This window comes from Atractosteus spatula, chromosome 4 (genome assembly GCF_055471065.1).
Source record: "Atractosteus spatula isolate fAtrSpa1 chromosome 4, fAtrSpa1.hap1, whole genome shotgun sequence".
Classification (NCBI taxonomy): Eukaryota; Metazoa; Chordata; class Actinopteri; order Semionotiformes; family Lepisosteidae; genus Atractosteus; species Atractosteus spatula.
Window position 1 is genome coordinate 18677649 of NC_142709.1, and position 19172 is coordinate 18696820.

Consider the following 19172-nt stretch of genomic DNA (forward strand, 5'->3'; position numbering starts at 1 on the left):
TTGTGCCTTCTGCTCGTCCTTGAGTGTACATTTTCTTTGGAAATATTAAGCAACAGAGAAGCATTGTGTTGTTCGATGTTAGGCACTCGGGTTGTACCGCTCAGTAGAATAACTTTCGAGTGAAACCCTCTGTGTCATCAGGATAACGAGGATCCTAACCACGCCAAACAACTAGACTTGACTAAATAGCCAGAAATCGGAAAGAAAAACAGTTTTTCATTAAGTATGCCAGTTTTACGAGTGCCTTGGCCTTACATGAATGTGAAGTGTAGTGTAATGAGCTTGGCGGGCCCGCAGACGGGAACATTCAGGAAACATCAAGAATGTTCTCTGAGAGAGGTGACCAGGACGGGGTGGACAAAGCTGATGGCAGCATTGGTAAAGCGGTGTGACAGAAGGAGGAATCCGTGTATCTTTGCCTGCAAACTGGAAAAGGGATGGCGTATTTTGTTGAAAACGGGCTGTAACCGGCGTACAGAACAATGCCTTCTGTTTACAGTTCCTAAACAACGATCTGTAAACAACGGTTTATTATCATAATTCTAATATTAATACAATAATAAGCGTGAAATAAAACTCAAAGACAGCACCCTGCTATCTGACATCGATTTACTTCGTTGTGCAAGGGAAAGGCTGTCGGTCTGAGCGGATGGGGGTGTGTGAGCAGAACTACTGGGCGGGTTTGTTGCAGAGCGTCTGGATGTCATTTGTAAGAACTTGACGGAAGAAGCGCTTATGATGCCACCGCACCACGAGTGAAATGAACTTGTCTCTTCCTTAATCCGATCCGTTAGCTCTAAAAGACCATAAAATGTGCTTGAAGGTGAACGCATGAAAACAATTAAGCCTTGGTTTTCACACAGACTTAAGTAGAACCAAACCGCAGCAAGGGCTTTTAAGCGTTTCGAATAAACGACACGTATGGTTCATTATTTCTGCCATAACTCGTCAGTGCCTTTATTGAATTTTCGTATTTCTCGGAGTGAAGGAACGTGGAGAATCAGTCGATTTCGGCAAGAAACGCGGTTTTTAAAGCAAGCTCCTGCATTGCAAGTAAGTAGCTTTTCTATATCCGCTGTTCTCCTGTATTCTCTTGCTAAGTAGTTTTTATCCCGTATTACTGTTCTGCGTTTGAGGTAGTTTTGTATCGCGTGCGTTGTTCAGCATCAAAACATTTACAGGAAGTGTTTATTTGTCAACTTCAACGAAAGACGGTATAAACAAGCTGTTTAATGAATGTAGCAATCGTGTTGAAATTTTGGGGGATATAAATTCCAGGTATAATACAATCCTAAAAGTGCTACGCAGTTTCACTGCTCAAACACTCGTTTTTACTATTTATGTAAGTGTGATAATATGGAACTTTTTTTTTTATTTGACACTAAAAGGCAAAGCCCACAATTCGTGGACGCTTTGGTATGGATGGAGCTAAAAACATACTGCTTTGTGTGCATTAATTGATATGCGAAGCTTAATTTCTTCTTATTCCATGTTAAAAATTTCCATTTTCAGAAAGCTTTTGTAAGAAACGGCAAATCCCCAACCCATAAAGGCGTAGCTATCAGTGCAATGCAAAACATGTTTTTTTTTAATTGTTAAGATAAGATAAAATTATTAATATGATTAGTTTAAGGTAATATGTCTTCTTTTAAGTGTCTGGAAACATCATGACCAAAAAGATTGAGCGGGAGTTTATCGTTTCTGCTTTTGTTCTAATACTTTTGCATCCCTTAGGACTCAATGGTGTCGTTTTTAAATTGTACCACACAGAGGAAGTTGCCCAAATGTGACAACAGCCCAGTGTCCCCTCGTTCTATATACAGTAGTATAAAGATGAAGAGTGATGGCAGACATATATTTTGTCCGTATAATTAGGAAAGCAGCTGTGAATGTGTGTGCCTTGCTGATAAATTTACGTTTGGGTACAATTAAACTGCTGCTTAAATTTAGGAAACATTCCATTTACAATAAGATCTGTGCAATCATTAAATAAAGGTAACTGTGTGTTCAGAGAAACCCACATACTGTATGTATAATGTTCGGACTTCAAGGGCTTTTGCCTCACTTAGTTTCCAGTGGCTGGTGAAAGAGGAGAGTCCTGTCAGTGTCTACTAGGGATTACAGTGAAGACAAATGAAATCTCTTGTCGTCTGTTGGACTCTGGAGGGCACATTAATACTTATTTGTGGCAGAGGACACAGAAGGTCATGTAGTTTCCAAAATCCTGCATTGGCTTTTCATGTGCTTTCCTCTGTGCCGGTCATGATTCTCATTTTTAAAGTAGTAGTTTATATCTGCTGTTTAGTGTTTCACATCTTTTCATGTTGTTGCTTTTGCACGCACTGCTTTTCTTCGTAATTCTTCATAATGGCCAATTGGGGGAAGGGGGAACTTGAAAAGACTTGTTTGAAAGGTGAAGGAGAGTGAATGGTATGTGGGTGTACTGTAGCTCTACATTCGATAGGTACTTGTTTTCCAGTTGCATGAAAAACCTTAAATTGCTTGTGCACCAGGCTGGTACAATGCTGATGTGTTTTTACTTCATAAAGTCTTGCGCCTCGTCTTTGTGACATTCTCTCAGAAGCGGGACTGTTAGAGGAAGAAATAGCAACAAAGGAGAACCACAAATTGTATACTTTAAGAAGATAAACTGTTCATTGTTTGCACACAGAGCAACACAGGCAGTTACATCTAGGCTGTTTGTCTATATCATGCATGAACCCACAACAATATTGGAATGTACAGAGAAAAGCAAATTCCTAGCGTGTTATTGTCCAAATATTAAATATTAATGTATTCCATGTACAGAGAAAAGCAAATTCTCAGTGTTTTAGTGTACAAAATATTTTATTATTCCTGTCCGGAATGAATAGATCTTGTTAGACCTCAGCTCTTCAGTTGACAGGAACAGGAAATTGGCTGGCCCCATTTGTTCCTCTGTAGGCCTCATCCACTGCAGTCGAACAGAATTTTCTGATTTCTATGAGTATAAGGGAGAAGCAGTCAAGACTTCTTTTTGCCCTTTAAATTAATATAAGTTTGTGTTTTCATATGTATCATAATGGAGCAATACAGTGGTTACTGCCTTGCAAGAACTGGGGCCCTGGGTTCAATTTCTAGGGTGCTATCTATCTGGAGTTTGTAAGTTCTCCCTGTTTTTCACCTCGGTTTCCCCTGGGTGCTCCAGTTTCCCCTCACATTCTGGTGAGTTAACTGGCTTCTCGGAAAATTTTATCCCAAAATAAAACTGAGTTCTTGATGGGTTTTGATGGGTCTGTGTTTAACACTGTTGAGGACTCTTTCCAAGAAAAGTTGGTCACAGATTGGGTTTTTCAGGATTGAACTCATTTTGCTGAAATTTTCCTTTAGGTGAAGCAGCTCTGCAACAATAGATGGACTTTAGATATAACCAAGTATTAAATCACATTATATTTAGTTATAGTATACTAAGACTTTATTATTTTTCTTATCTGACTGGGACTAGAAGCTGTGATGCTGATTTAAAGAGTTGCAAACCAATTTTTTGTCTTTCTTTAAACAGAAGATCAGATCAGTGTGCTGTTTCTATGAAATAATTCCACTAGCCTTCATGACCAGTCAAAACCTTATCTGCCCTGACTTGTGTTAGACTTCATCTTTATTAGTCTCTTTGATAGATAAAATCAGACGGTGTTTGTTCTTGGACTAATTAAGGTTTCTTTAGGGAAGACTTCTCACTATGTTAATAAGTGCCATGCACCAAGTGTATACATGAGTCTTTGTGATAATAGTCTGTGCACAGAATGCCTGTGCGTGAACTAGCAGAAAGTCCCATAAATTGGTATGTTTTGATCCATCAAGAATAAAACATAGCTTTGGTAATTAAGGTTAATTTATTTTTCTTTCGGGACTTCTTAAGTGTGTAATGTGTAGAAGTTTTTGTTAGGCACATTGGGTATTGTCTTAGCTATTCCCCAATTTTCCCCCGATCTGTTTTCCCCCACTTAGTATTGCGAACATTTGTTTTAGGCGTGGTGAATTCACATTGATTTTACAGCCCCATCCTATTTCAACTGTATGGAGCCAGTTCCACGAATGGTTACAGTTGAGACAGCTGAGTTTGAAATAGTTATGCAAATACAACCTATTGAAAGTAAAATAAGTTTACACTGTGTCTTAAACAAGTTCTTCTTGTTTTGAGTTTTGCAAAGCTCAGCAATAAGTGGTCATTGAAGCAGTGAAACTTCACTTTACTCCAAACTACGTGATTTAGCATAATATATTTAGAATGAAAACTTGCAGGTCTCTCTTTAGCTGCCTTTTTTCATACAAGTTTTTTTTTTTACGTTTAGGACTGACACACTACTGACATGCTGACAATATCTTAAATGACGTTTGGATTTTTGGAATATTTCGGAAAGGCAGCTCTCACATTTGAAGAGAAAACACAGAAGAATAGATGTGTGTTGTTGTAGTTTCAGTGTTAACAGAAAGACTGACACTGCCATTGAAAACAAGTCCAACCCAAATTACGAAGTGAAATTATTACATTTGCACATTCCTTAATTTTCAAACCTTATTAGTTCAATTCAGTTGCACTAAGTGGGTCTCAAATGAAAAGGGTAAGAGGACACTAAAATAATAATGACCAACTGATATGGCCAGCACCAGTCACTTACTGACACCACTCCTCCAACCATTTTTAAACTTGAACTTTGTTTTACTTAAACTTAAAGTTGAAAAAAATCCAACAAAAAAACAAAAAAATTCAAAATGAGTTCCAAACAAAAAAGGGCAAATATGATCTCTAGATAAAAAAGGCCCACAAAAATGCAACACGTGTTGCTCAAAAACAAAGAAAACATCTGTTTTTACAAACAAACCCATCTCACGAGTGAACATTTCTGTCTTTCCATCCAGTAGTGTTGAGCAATGCAAGAGGTTGGACAGAGGCCAGGAGGGGAACAGCAGGGGTAGGTGGGGTCTGACAAGTTTCTTGATGTGTTTTAGCCTGGAACAAGGAGTCGAATTCCTGTCCTGACAACTGTGTCTTATCTCCGAACCCTCTGGAGATAAGGCCACTGGCTTGCTTTGTTTCGAATTACACATGGTACCGAAGTGCTTGTTAGCTGGGACGGCCTATAGCTCAAACCCTTTTTTCTTACAGAGTCCGTGAGGAAGCATATGCGTACACAATGTCTAATTTGAACTGGAAGCCTTTTGTGTATGGAGGCTTGGCTTCTGTGACTGCAGAGTGTGGTAAGTGTTTGTATTTTATTTGTAAGCTTAAAATCAATGTTATGCGCATAGTTATCCTTCTGAAGACAAGGCTTTTAAAGTGGGAAAGCTGCATTGACTGCATTAAAACACAAAATGGGGAACGGTTTTTAAAACTCTGATGGCCCGTGAAGGTAGGAGAACTGCCGGCAAGCAGTAAGTTTTGCAAGAAGCTAAAGTACTCAGGAGGGACTAGTGTGCGTTTCAGGCATGTCAAGAATTTGTATATCAAAGCATTCATTATTGCTTCCTGTGACTGTTTTCATGGACACAACTGTTCTGTTAGGTTGCATCTTTTAAGGGTCTGTTTGATTATGAGCGCAGAAAATAATTTAATTCTAAACAGAATGTGTTATTTTTTACTTTTTTATGAATTAAAATAGGGTCATATTACATGGAAGTAGTTATTAATCAGGATCTACCCAGTACAAGGTTCTAAATGATGCCACATGGCACAGCTTTTTGAAAGTACCGTTGTAAAACTGCTGTCATTAATCAATTAAATTGCAGTAACTGTAACTATACATGTGAAATAGACATTGCTGCAGAAATCACTTGTTCACAGAACAAATTCTAGCAAAATTTGTAGAGGTCTTGATTTAAATCGGTTATAAAATTGATTGGTGATGTAGAAAAATGGGTAGCAGAATACATGTTGTATAGTGTTACCAGAGAATAATTATTTTCAGGGGGGTAAATATATTTCTACACATACTCTAGCACTTATTTATTAAGTTTAGTTTTTTTCCATGTTACCTCACTGCCTGGCAGAGCGCTTAGATTTTGTTATAACCACAGTTTCTGTTTTTTCTTCCAGGAACCTTCCCCATTGACCTCACTAAAACGCGCTTGCAGGTCCAAGGCCAGGTCAGCGACAGTAAGTACCGAGAGATTCGGTACCGAGGAATGCTCCATGCTTTTGTCCGGATATGCCGAGAGGAAGGCCTCAGGGCACTATACTCAGGGTAAGCAAGACAGAGCCTTAACTGGTACTGGCAGATCAGAAGAACTCAAATGTCATGAGGATTGTAAAGGATGCTAATCCAAGGAGTGTTGAACTGCTTTTATTTAATACAGTTTTTGTTTTATTCTGGTTGTTAAAACCACACTTTAGATTTACATCTACTGCCTTGTGCATTTGTTTTGTTGTGAGCTGAAGTCTGTACTTTGGCTTTTTTGCTGGATAGGAGGCTTCCTTAAGCTATTCCCTTTAGTTTCTAGAAGTTTATTAAATGTAAGGTCATTTGAGGTGAGATAGAACTCGATTCCCTTTTTGAGCTCATTTACATCTACAGAAACCCCAGAATGAGTCTTGTTATTGATTGAAAATGGTAAAATTGTGCCAGTCGTATTGTATAATTTGTGATTAGCTATTTGCAAAAAAGGATGCGTAGAGTTGTGATTATGACTCTGGACTCGTTAGTGGAAGGCTGTGGGTTCAAGTCTCTGTACCTTTTGAGGTATGATTACTTATTACTTGTTAATGATTTTACCATTTTCAAGCAATAACAAGTCTTCTCCTGAGGGTTCTGTAGATGTAAGTGAGGTACAGGGTACTTCACCTCAGTTCTCCAGTCTGCCCAGCTGTACAAATGGCTATCGGCTTTGGTGAGGTGGACTCCCTCATCCAGTGCAGAGTCACATATTCTCAGACTGCTGGATGCTGTAGAAGTCAGGATGAGTGCTGATTGGAAGAGTCCCTAGGCTTCAGTATTTTTCCTCTAGCTGTTGAAACCCACTTACTCCACAAATACTTTTCTTCTTTTAAGTGCTGAACTCTGTGTCACCTAAAGCAGGATGTCCTCTCGAGCCAAGAGATGACAAGAGCCCCGTCTCATGTTACCATTTCCAAAACAACAATTAAGCATTCGGAACGGTGTCCAGTAAAGGAAAAATACAGATACCGTCCTTCTAACTCCTGTCTAGTTATTTTCCTGGTTTCTCACGGTTGTGTGGCACATTCCAGGATTGCTCCTGCGATGCTCCGGCAGGCTTCCTATGGCACCATCAAGATTGGCACGTACCAGAGCTTCAAACGATTGTTTGTGGACAGGCCAGAAGGTGAGTGAGAGAAGCCCCTCACCAGCAGTGCTCTCTTTCTCAACCCTCAGTAGCTGCTGCCTTACTGTAGTCAGTAGGACTTGTGTTCTTCTAAGTCTTCTCAGCCTGCTGGTTCATTTGCTTCTAGGTCTGCCTACATCGGCTGGAATCCTTGGAATATTTTTACATTTTAATAATGGTAGTCTATGTGTTTTGTGTTTTTTTATGGAATAATATGTGCATGAATAATGGGTTGAAAAACGCTTTTATCAAGTGTAGTTTATATGTTTGTTTATACATTTATTTTAAATAATGTACTCAATTTGTCCTATTTTCTCACCTAATTTACTCCATTTTGTGTGCTAAAGCACACAGTGTGAGCATTGGTAGACATAAAATTGTGTTCTTGTTTAAATGTGCTTCCTACCTGCTTTCCTAAAAAGTAGTCATGTTGTTCTATGGTATGAGTTTACTTTTTTAGTTTATGACATTTTAAATGACATAAGATGGCTGGTCTTGGGTCTTATATGTACAGTAGTCTTATCTTGTTTGGGAGCCTTTAAGACATGTAATCTGGAACCTTGTAATGAGTCTTTTTAAAAAATATTTTTATCCCACAGAGAATGTAAATATGCAAATTCTGTAGTTTGTAGATGGGAACCCAAAGTCTCACTTTGTAAGAGGTTGATAAAATTTAGCCAGTAACAACCAGGATTATTTATTTGCAAATGCACAGTGCACACCCTTTGAAAATGAGTAATTTAGTTAAATATTTACCCAGTACCGTTTATAAAGCTTCCAGATGTTAAAACCTTCAGGGTGCCATGACCACTAAAGGCCTTTTTTTGGATCTTGGGCAGAATAACATTTCTCATGCACAAGGCAAGGTGCCTTTTTCATTGGTTTGAAAGGAATATTTAGAAATTACAACATTTTGACAAAGAATCATGTTTGAGCCCTGGAGAAACAAGCTAATGTTGAACCATTATAACAATCAAAATCAGATGGTTGGATGCTCCTGTACTTTAAATATGACTTCATTTATGTATTAGAGAATGCAGTCATATTTAACTTGTAGGTGCAGAGCTAAGCTGTTATTCCAATTGTTTAACTAAATTGCATTTTCTATTGATGAGTTTGCAGTTCTCCATTACTTTTTTGATCTTGTTATCTGGGATGTTATGATTACATATATGGCAGAAAATAAGTAATCACTTAAATTGTGAAATTCGGTGAAGAACTGAATTATTAACATCAGACAGAACAGCACTTAACCAGGCAACTTGTACAAATGAGTACAAGCAGTCTGTAGTCTTTTCTAATTGTTAAAGAATAGCAATAGGATAGTAGCCGGGAAATCCAAAGGAGACTGCCGCCAGTAAGATGTTCCCTGTGTATTCTGACTTTTAACCCAGTTTCTGTTTGTTGCTTTGCCAGCAGGTTGCCCAGAACTGCATTTTAGAAAAGTATTAGGTATTTTTCTTTGGAGAGGTCAGAGCAAATATTCATTATATATCATCTTTTGATTTGTAAGACAAAAGAAATAAAAAGTATCTTAATAAGAACCTTCTGTGCAAAGATTTTGTCATCCAAACTAATTGGTAATAAGATGGTCTTTTAAAAGGAGGGAAAGGAGAGAGTATAGAGGATTTAAAAGAGCATAGAAAATAATGCTCACAAAAAGCTTAAAAGGAAAAGGTTTGAGGTTGGAGATTGGTTACTTGATGAAATGTGATATCTTTGGGGGAGCGGATTCTGAGATTTGCGGGAGCAGGTGTGCATTTTTAGTACCACATCTTAAATGCAGTGTTTTGTATTGTGCAGATGAGACACTGGTGATGAACATGCTGTGTGGCGTTCTGTCTGGAGTGATCTCATCCTCAATTGCTAACCCCACTGACGTGCTCAAGGTAAGAAGGGTGAATAGTTGAGATGCCTTCAGTCCAGAAAAGGAAATTCAGGAGATACAAAGAAAATCCAGAACGTTTTAGGCAGTATTCTGGTAGAAATGGGAAATAACATGATAGATGGCATGTAGATAGTCCTGAATGTTTCTTGTACTGTAGGTAGTAAAAACATGAACTAAAAATTCAAAATGGGAAGAACATGAGCTTGAAGAAGCAAATTTTGAAAAAGACTGAGGGTGTTTATGTTGATGTTTTATTTCTTCTTGACACAGTGTGAAAGCAATACAACAGTCAAACCAAACTTTAGGATTTATAGATCATTAAATGGGACGTTGAAACTGTAAAATCCACTATCCTTCAGTGTGAGAAAGTCTTATGTTGCAATAAGTGACTTTGTAGTTAGGAAGAATGAACTGTCGTGGGTGAATATTTTATTTGACCATTTAATTAGAGAAATACCATGGCGATATTATGTTGGGAATCAATGAGTCTGTAAAATATTTATTTTAGCTGCTTTGTTTTACTGAGTACCTGATATCAAGTGCATAAACCAAGAAAAACTTCATGACCCACAAACAAAGACACTGGTGATGAACATGCTGTGTGGCGTTCTGTCTGGAGTGATCTCATCCTCAATTGCTAACCCCACTGACGTGCTCAAGGTAAGAAGGGTGAATAGTTGAGATGCCTACAGTCCAGAAAAGGAAATTCAGGAGATACAAAGAAAATCCAGAACGTTTTAGGCAGTATTCTGGTAGAAATGGGAAATAACATGATAGATGGCATGTAGATAGTCCTGAATGTTTCTTGTACTGTAGGTAGTAAAAACATGAACTAAAAATTCAAAATGGGAAGAACATGAGCTTGAAGAAGCAAATTTTGAAAAAGACTGAGGGTGTTTATGTTGATGTTTTATTTCTTCTTGACACAGTGTGAAAGCAATACAATAGTCAAACCAAACCAAACTTTAGGATTTATAGATCATTAAATGGGACGTTGAAACTGTAAAATCCACTATCCTTCAGTGTGAGAAAGTCTTATGTTGCAATAAGTGACTTTGTAGTTAGGAAGAATGAACTGTCGTGGGTGAATATTTTATTTGACCATTTAATTAGAGAAATACCATGGCGATATTATGTTGGGAAACAATGAGTCTGTAAAATATTTATTTTAGCTGCTTTGTTTTACTGAGTACCTGATATCAAGTGCATAAACCAAGAAAAACTTCATGACCCACAAACAAAGACTTTAGATTTTCTTACTGTATGTCACATGTTTGAACGGCAGTGCTCAGTTGAAAGCAGTAGTTCTGGGCTGAATAAATTAAATGCATGTGTGTTACAGCCCTACAGCTAATAACTATTATGCTAATATGGTGTTTTAGTTTCTGGTTGTGTTAGATGTTTATGCAGTTGTGGTGCAAGAGTAAATTGTTGAAAACCATTCGGCAATTTTTTAAATTCCTGGGCAAAAGTTATTCTGGAGCTTAAAAGTTTTATTTCTGCAGAATATTTGATTACTGTAGCAAAAAAAGGATTACCTTTTCTTCCCCATGGTAGCACTAAGTGCTAGATTTTATTAGAGCAAAACGTAATTAATTTAGAAATATTGAAAGTCAGGATTTTGTCCTTTGTTTCTTTGAAAGTAAAAGCTTTCACTTTCTTCTAGGTCAGTTATTTTTTTTAATCGTGCCAGGAGTTCAGTAGTTGAACGAGTTCAGAACAGAAAGGAACAGCTTGTCCTGTGTCACGCTGTGACTTCGTACTGTGCGTCTGGTAATGGATTAAAATAGACACAGTGACCATGGCTATAGTTTTGAAGGAACGCCAGTATTTGTTACGCTTACATGGAGGTACTTCTTTTTTGAATCGCTCGTCATTGCGTAGAAAACATGTTGTTCCCAATCAGACTTCATTTAGACCTGTATTGTAATGCTAGTTTCACGTTTGTGAAACTTTGTTTTGAATTGGTGACTCTGATTCAAATATCCAGTCTATCTGTTAAGATGTTCTTTCTTTTTGTCAATGAGATTCTTGGCATAACCGGTGCAGCTTGTATTTACCGTGATGTTTAAAGGAACAAGCAGAAGTGAACTCCATGCTTGCAAAGTAAAGGGAAATTTTGCAGTGTTTTTTTTTAGATCACAGTGGAGGTGGTCTGAAGACATTTGAAAGAAAGTGAAAAGGAAGAACACAAAGTTCTGGTTTCCGAAATTGTTTTTTTCCCCTTCTTTTGACTATTCAGCATGGAATTAACCAGTATTTGCTCCATTGTAGCCTGTAAACTGACACAGATCCCCGCTCAGACCACTTATGATCTGTGTATATTACTGTACTCCTGCCCTAGGCGCAATGTATTGGCACACAGCAGCTTCTCCTAGGGTCTTGTGACTATAATAGAGAAAGAGCGCAATCTAGGATATGCACTCCACTGAAGCCAAACTCATCTGTGGCCTATAGCTGCATCTGAAGAGAACACTAAGGCCGTGCGTTGCAATTGTAGCATATGCAGTTTTGCTTGTTGTAGTATAATTTTATGTGTTTAGAATGCTTACCCAAGTGTGCACGTGTGTTGGCCTTAAAGTGGCAGTTTAAATTGGGATCCCAGCTAGTGTGGAAATGAAATGCCATATTGACTCCAGTGGGCAAATGCAAAAAGATCTTGTCAGTCATTCAAAGACTTGATGGCACACAGAGCCGAAATGGTGATGGAATGTTTCACTCTTGAAGGTTCCTTGTAAAGATCACAGGGCAAACCAGCACACTGTCTGCTGCCAGTGTCAGCTGCAGCTACTATCAATAAAACCTGCAGGGCTCTGACAGGAATGTGGACATGCTTGGCAGAACTCATGGCTACTGCTGTTCCCCCTGCCTTTTACTAAACCACAAACACATGTATTGGTGCGTTTAAAAGATAGATTCAGCAATTAAAAATCAACCTTAGTCAAATTTGCTTTGTCTGTGACACAGAAGGGTCACTGGCATTCCAAATAGTTTGAAATCTCAGCAGAAGATACAAAAATAGCAAGCTAGTTTAAAGTGAATGGAGCGATGTAAGTAGTCAATGTCATAACGGCTTTAAGGAATAAGGAAAAGCTAAACCACAAGGCTTCAAGGTTCTATTGGTTCAGAAACTGAAGGAAATGGGAACTTTCACTTCTTATTCTGGATTGACCTATTCTGGAACTACATCACATAATACTTATACTCATGTCTTATGAGGAGTAATAGTAATATAACGAGTCTAGAAACAGTTGAGCGCTTTCCAGATTTTGACCCCTTCAAACATGTTCAGGCTGTCAGATACCACTAAAATGGTGAAGGTCTGGTCCAGTATTTGTTAATATGCAAGGTGATATGCTCTGCTTTTACCGTCATCTTTACTTCATGCATTGTTTTCAATATCAGTGACTGACCATGAGAGAAGTGTCTCAGAACAGAGCAAGTGCTCTATGAAAAATGATGTTGTGTGTGATGGTTGTGTGATTTGATTTTTGTGAATGTAGATCAATTTGAATTTGAATTTGAATCAGTTGTGAGATTATACCCGTGCATGTCTAAATAAAATCTTGATCAAGACCTGTCTGTACCTTATAAAGGCGCCCTAAGGATGGGAGTTCTGTGCTAATGCCATGTATGTTTACTTAATACAATGACAATAGAAACCTAGAAGATAGCTCCATAACATTGGTGTTACAATAGTCCAATCATGATTAAATAAAGGCATGTATGAGTATTTCAGTATCAGGTTAGCAGAGCAAGGATCTTTACCCAGCACTGTTATACAGGTGGCAGAATATGACTTTGTTATGCTTTGAAAATGTGTTCAAATATTATTGCAAGGGAACACCAAGCACAGAGTAATGCCAGTGCTTCCAGTATCCTTCAAAGGTGTGATGTCTATGTCGTCATTTCTTTCAGGAAACAGCTGGAAGGGATTCTCAAATCTGTCTGTTACTAGGCACCAACCACACTAAATTGACAGAACAGTCTGCTCTCTTTTGTTAACTGTTTTATGTTTTAAAATATTTTAAAATATAGAACATTTCTGTGCATTTTATAGCCTCTGACAGTGCTTTTTTAACTTTTTTGAGTGTGTGGACCCCTTTTCAATTTCCAAACATTTTGCTGATCACTACACACTACTATTTTTTTTACGCTCCAGTATATATAGAAATCTAACGGAACAAAGAAATAATCTGTGCTCAGTTTACATTTGTAATTTACACACCTAAACATCTGGGCCTCATGAAATGTATTTCTGATGCATAGCAGTTCTTGGGAGTGAAGGTGTGTGTCTTGGGTAAGTTCACGAGACAACTGGTGCAGTTCCACTGACTTCAATGGCAGGAAGTCAGGTTGGAGCGATGATAGTTTCAGCCCTAAATCTGATTTTTCTTTTCCATGGACCAATGTACTAGCTGTCTGGACCACAAGGGGTCCCCGTTTGAGAACTGCTGGGCTGACATGTACAGTAGGTCGTGAAACAGTAAATAGTATCTCAGAAATATTAAGAAATCACTTTCAAATGCTGGCAAGCCTTCTGTGTTAGCCAGTTATAAGGGGGTATATTATTTTTTTGGTGTTTTCAATTGTTTCATTATGATTCATACTTCACTGTAGAATCTATATGCTGTGCAGGGCTTTTACAGGGTGTTTTTCTGTGCCTTTTCATTCACTAGATCCGAATGCAAGCCCAAGGAAGCGTGGTCCAGGGAGGAATGATCGGAAACTTTATCAATATCTATCAGCAGGAAGGAACCCGAGGTCTCTGGAAAGTAAGTTTTCTCCACTGTGATGGCTCATCTTAGGCTTAACATTACTCTGGGCCACTTTGTAAAAGCAACGTGCGTTGTAACCTTCAAAACTGGCAAAAACATTAGGGAGCCACAGTCCAAGTGAATAGACTCTTGCAGTGGAAGGTTGACCTGAAGAGCATGAGAGAGACCTCCGTCACTTTCTCTGCCCAAAATAATGACCATATTTTAGGGGCCCAGCTCCCTATTTTGGTGAGGGTCCCTAATTTTGTCCTTCGTAAGTACATGTCATTTTATCATTTGTAAAGGAGATGCATGAACAATGTAAACTTTGACTTCACGAAGGACATATACATGGGTTTAAAAAGTTCCTGTTATCACTGGAAGAAGAGGGATGTAAATGAGTGCCTATTGAAGATGTGCTGCTCTGCTTTAGGGGGTTTCCTTGACCGCTCAGAGAGCTGCTATTGTGGTGGGTGTGGAGCTGCCAGTGTACGACCTCACCAAGAAGCACCTGATCCTGTCTGGCTACATGGGGGACACCGTCTACACGCACTTTGTGTGAGTGATCTGAATAAGAGAGGGAGCTGTGTGGCTGGATGGAAAGAGAGCAGAAGTTCTTGAAGCTCAGCTCTGGGCTGTACGTGGAGTTCAATATCAGTGTGTAATCAAAATGAACTTGCAAAATCAGCCTGGTGACCAGCAAAGAAAACTGGTCGAGGTTTCTTTCATCAAGGTTGCTATCTAATAAGGTATACAGGGCAACCGGCCTGACTGACAGAGTATAGGTGTGGCTGGCTGCCGTGGAAATGCTAGCTTGTTCTGCAGTGCTCCGGCAGGGCACCAGGCCTCTTTGTGCCTATGATCAAAGTCTCTGTGCTACAAGCTTCCTTTTTCACTACTGCCTTTCTCATTGGATCCTGTCTGTCCTAGTTGGCTGAAGACGGAAGGTTCCTGATCCCACCTATCTAACAATGCCTCCATTCCAGGTCAAGCTTTGTGTGTGGGCTGGCAGGAGCCCTGGCGTCCAATCCTGTCGATGTTGTACGGACCCGCATGATGAACCAGCGAGTGCTTCTTGACAGAACGTGTTCAGGCTACAAGGGCACACTGGACTGCCTAGTGCAGGTACCTCAGGGGGGCACTGCCCACTGGGCCCATGGGTGCCCAGTGTTTGTATGGTTGGGTGGCCTTTTGGTGTGTGCTGTTTAAGGTAGTTTTTCTCCAAGGATTGATTCTGGTATCCAGAGAGTCCATATTTGCCACTTGAGTTCTGAATTTGTTAAAAAAAAGTTTTTTATACTATAATAATAATAAAGCCAATGCTTTCATTCATAGTGACTTATATTTATACATATTTTTACGGTTGAGATTGTAGGTAGCCTATTATTTTATTTTTGCATGAGTAGTGTAGTTTATAATACAAAAGAAAATGTCTAGAAGATTAAGAATTTTGTTTTTTTTCTTTTTCAGACATGGAGGTCAGAAGGTTTCTTTGCACTATATAAAGGATTTTTTCCTAACTGGCTGAGACTGGGTCCTTGGAATATCATTGTATCCTTTTTCCTTGCATTATTTGCACATCAGATACTGTATATGCACATTATACTCAAGTGTTTCTATTTCTGTTGCAATTGCTTTGACATTTCCCTTTATTTACACTAGTTATATTTTACTTCTTCCTTAAGTTTCTTTGCTGATTATTTTTTGTTTTGTAGCTGACAATGAACATTAGTCCAAAAATCAAATTGTAAAGTAACAAACACAAAGCATGCATTTTTTTTTACAGCTCTCTCATTTTTTTTCCCTTAACGTTATTGTCTCAGTTCTTCATAACATATGAGCAGCTGAAGAAGATTGAGGTCTGAGTTTATACTGAGTTTGAATAACACCTCAAAACTGTTGGCTCCTGATGCCAAAGATTTTGCTTTTTCCGTCTTGTCTGGACTTCCGCACCTGGATGTATGTACCTCTGACCATGTTACTGTATGTTGCCCAACATGGATGGATTGTCTCTGAACAGATGGAAATGGTTGGAAGTGATGGTGCCTTCTTGGGGCCAAAACATGGGTCAATTCATTCAGTCGCCTTAAGAGATGTTATTTGGAAAGCTGGATTGTGGTGAAATGTAGACGCAGAGAATGCAGTTTTGAACATTTGTATATACAGTATTTGTAAAGAGATGCGTGAAGAGGTAAATCCCTTAAATGTGTTGTAATTTACCATATGGAAACATGGTAAATGAAAGTAAGGTTGTCCTAAAAAAGTCCTTGGCAACGTAACAGCCCACTATGTGGATCACAAAATGAATTGTAATGTATTAATTGTGTTACACATAAATATATGATAATTCAGGCCCGTATCTCTCAATACCCGTATCTCTGGGAACATACTTTTTATTTTATTTTAATTGATCTTCTTTTAGTTTATATGGTACATGTTTCATGTTAGGAAAGGATACTAAGGGTTACCTAGGGCAATATATACAGTTTTTGTATTCAGTTAACAGGTTCCTTTGCAATTCAAGGCATTTATTTTCAAAACTTCAGCACACATTTGCCATAGTAGATGTGGATATGATTCATTTTTCATCATGTTTATTCTGTGCTCATAAGGAAAAACAAAACTGTTCAAAATATGTTATAATGTGGGTGGTATGCAGATGTGTAAGTGTCAAATTTTGTAACTATTATAAATATTTAAAGACTGCTAACCATATAGGATTTATCCCAGGCTTGAATTCTGAATTGGGACCCAAGATGGACCTTTCAATTATTGAAAAGGAATTAGGAATTATTCTGTTGACTGTTTAAAGCCAGGACAAGTAGAAGTGACCTTTTTGTCCCTAGAGGAATTGCAGGGAAAGGTTTTTTGGAAGTTTAATCTAGTTTAGGATCATAAATGGCTGCCATCCAAATCTAATTTGCACTAAGAGTTGACAGGTCTGAAAAAGTAATCTGCTGAATCATTTTGAATCAATCCTGTACCTCAAAAGCACCAGACACTTTTAATGCATAATATCTGCCCTAGCTAGTTATACATCATACAAGGGCTGGTTAGTGTCCCTGTACTGACTAGTAGTCAGAGCTGGTGATATCTTAGCTTTTCTTTTGCCTGTGTACGTGTACGTTAGTGACACTGGCAGCAGACTATTAGAAGAGGACTAGTGTTTGCCTTTCTTTGGCTGCTTTCTTACAATGACATTAAACTGTATTCATGTTAATGACCATAGAGAAGGGCTTTCTTCATTTTGGTTTGCTGTAATGACTTTGCAGCACAGTGTAATAATATCAGGTGTATGACGATTCATTTTTCAGTTAATTTGAGCCAGCAAAAACGCCAAGCTAAAACCTTTTCAAACATTCACTGTGTAATAATTCTGGAATTGACACATTGTATATCTGGCTGGTCTTCTTCAGGTAGCTGTGTTAATTCAATAATAATTGAGTTAAATATTTATAATCTGGCGAGTGGGTTCATCTTTATATGTATGGAAGTCCAATGTGTATTAATGTCTTTTGATTGCATAGTGTTATTATTTCCAACTAGCTTTTTAGAGAAAAGAACCTGCTAGTGTCCGCAGACACCTATTTTTATTTTAAGTTAGCGACACATAGGTAAAGGAATGTGGTGCCAAAAAGATGTAGTTTATATCAGTATTTTTAGTTTATTTACTTTTTGTATTGGTGACTCTATATTGGACTTGCTTTATCGCTCATGATGATTACCTAGTGTTATGAATTTTGAAGTGTTCCAGCAGAGAGAGGTTATGAAAAGACCTGGACAACTTGTTTGCTGGTTGTAAATGGGGCATTGGGCCACAGATGTGATTCGCTTATGGTCCACCACCCATCTGTCACGGAGTCATTTAGACTTCGGATGTCCATCCTAAAGTCATTTTTACTTGAATAGCTGTCATGCAGAGTTGGAACCTAAGGAGAAACTACAAAGGAAATTTATTCAGTAAGTAGTAGGTTTTTCAACAAGAAATATTTTTTTACAAAAACTAATCTAACTTTTTTAATTATAAAAAGTTCCTGTAAAACATACATATGAACAAAGGATTTTTTTTCTGTTTTTTTTTAAAAGCTGTTACAAGCATTACACCATTGAGGGCTATGTTTAGGAAAGACGTTGAACTTAAGTACAACATGCACTATATTTTTGTGCATATATCATTCACTACAGTGTTGCATAAACTGTTTATGCATACTGTATGTTGTCATGTTCACATTTATGAATAAGCTGCACAATTTCTTCTGGAAGTTGTTAGGAGAGGGTGAGTTATGTATTAAGGCAATGCTAGGAGAGCAGCTGATGTTGTAGATATTACACTCAGTATATCAAACATACCTACGGTATATATAAAAATGAGTATAGATAATCGCCAATTCTAGGCAGGCATTTTTTTTGTTAAAATCATGACAAAGTAAAATATCTCAAGGCGGATGAAAAGAAGAAAAGGGTTATTGTGTTGTCAGACTGTTACTTTTGCCCCCTAAAAATAATCACAATTATAAGTGAGGTGTATTGTTTGATAAACACCTGGAATGATATAACGATACTTCTTTTTTTCCACACTGTTATAGTACCAGGAGTGTGCACCTGAAATGTGACATGAACCAGCTGATCAAACATAACTTACAAAATGGGATTCAGCCAATGAACTTCCCTCCTGCCGCTTTCATTTAATGGTTACCAAAGGAAATTATTGTAGTCAGGCAAACAAGTAAAGCATTTTTCTCCGCTTTGACCTCTGAAAGCTTTCAAGTTTGTAAAGCTTGTTTACTTAGTGGAATTATTCCTACAGACAAACTGTGCACGCTCAAACGTTTTTCTCTTCATGCTTTGTGAGTTTATAAAAACCTGTTGTTTTCTTGGTTTGCCGTTGTAAAAGTGTGGCCAGAGAGAATTATGGCATTTGGTGTATCTCGCGGTGTATTTGGCAGTAATGAACAAATTCACAGCAGTTCTTTTATGAGTATACTTCATGTAATTCCTCTAAACCTCTGAAAATGTAAAAATATATTTTAATAAAGCAGTATCTCATTTCACCTACATTTATTATTGATAACAATGTATAGTGTTTGTTTTATAACTAAGCTTTTTCAAGATTATTGCCATTGACAACAGAATTTGCTGTTTACTATTAAAACAGTGGGGAACTGAAAAAAACAGAAATCTAAACATTGCACTGTGAAAGGACCAAAAAT

At 38.0% G+C, this 19172-nt stretch overlaps 1 protein-coding gene across 1 annotated transcript; it reads left to right on the forward strand.

Moving 5' to 3' along the window:
- The first annotated feature begins 5156 nt into the window (after positions 1 to 5156).
- On the forward strand, positions 5157 to 19015 carry LOC148835996 (kidney mitochondrial carrier protein 1). Its single transcript, XM_088914864.1, has 9 exons — positions 5157 to 5238; positions 6074 to 6221; positions 7223 to 7317; positions 9121 to 9206; positions 13885 to 13980; positions 14396 to 14520; positions 14949 to 15087; positions 15433 to 15513; positions 15786 to 19015. The coding sequence occupies exons 1-9, from the start codon at positions 5175 to 5177 to the stop codon at positions 15825 to 15827; spliced, it is 876 nt and encodes a 291-aa protein (XP_088770990.1). The 5' UTR covers positions 5157 to 5174; the 3' UTR covers positions 15828 to 19015.
- The last annotated feature ends 157 nt before the right edge of the window (positions 19016 to 19172 follow it).

Excerpts from the sequence above, each read along its gene's own strand:
- LOC148835996 (XM_088914864.1), top strand. The coding sequence starts at position 5,175 with ATGTCTAATTTGAACTGGAAGCCTTTTGTGTATGGAGGCTTGGCTTCT. Across the intron at positions 6,222-7,222 it reads CTCAGGGCACTATACTCAGG|GATTGCTCCTGCGATGCTCC; the intron begins GTAAGCAAGACA and ends GGCACATTCCAG. Across the intron at positions 15,088-15,432 it reads CACTGGACTGCCTAGTGCAG|ACATGGAGGTCAGAAGGTTT; the intron begins GTACCTCAGGGG and ends TTTCTTTTTCAG.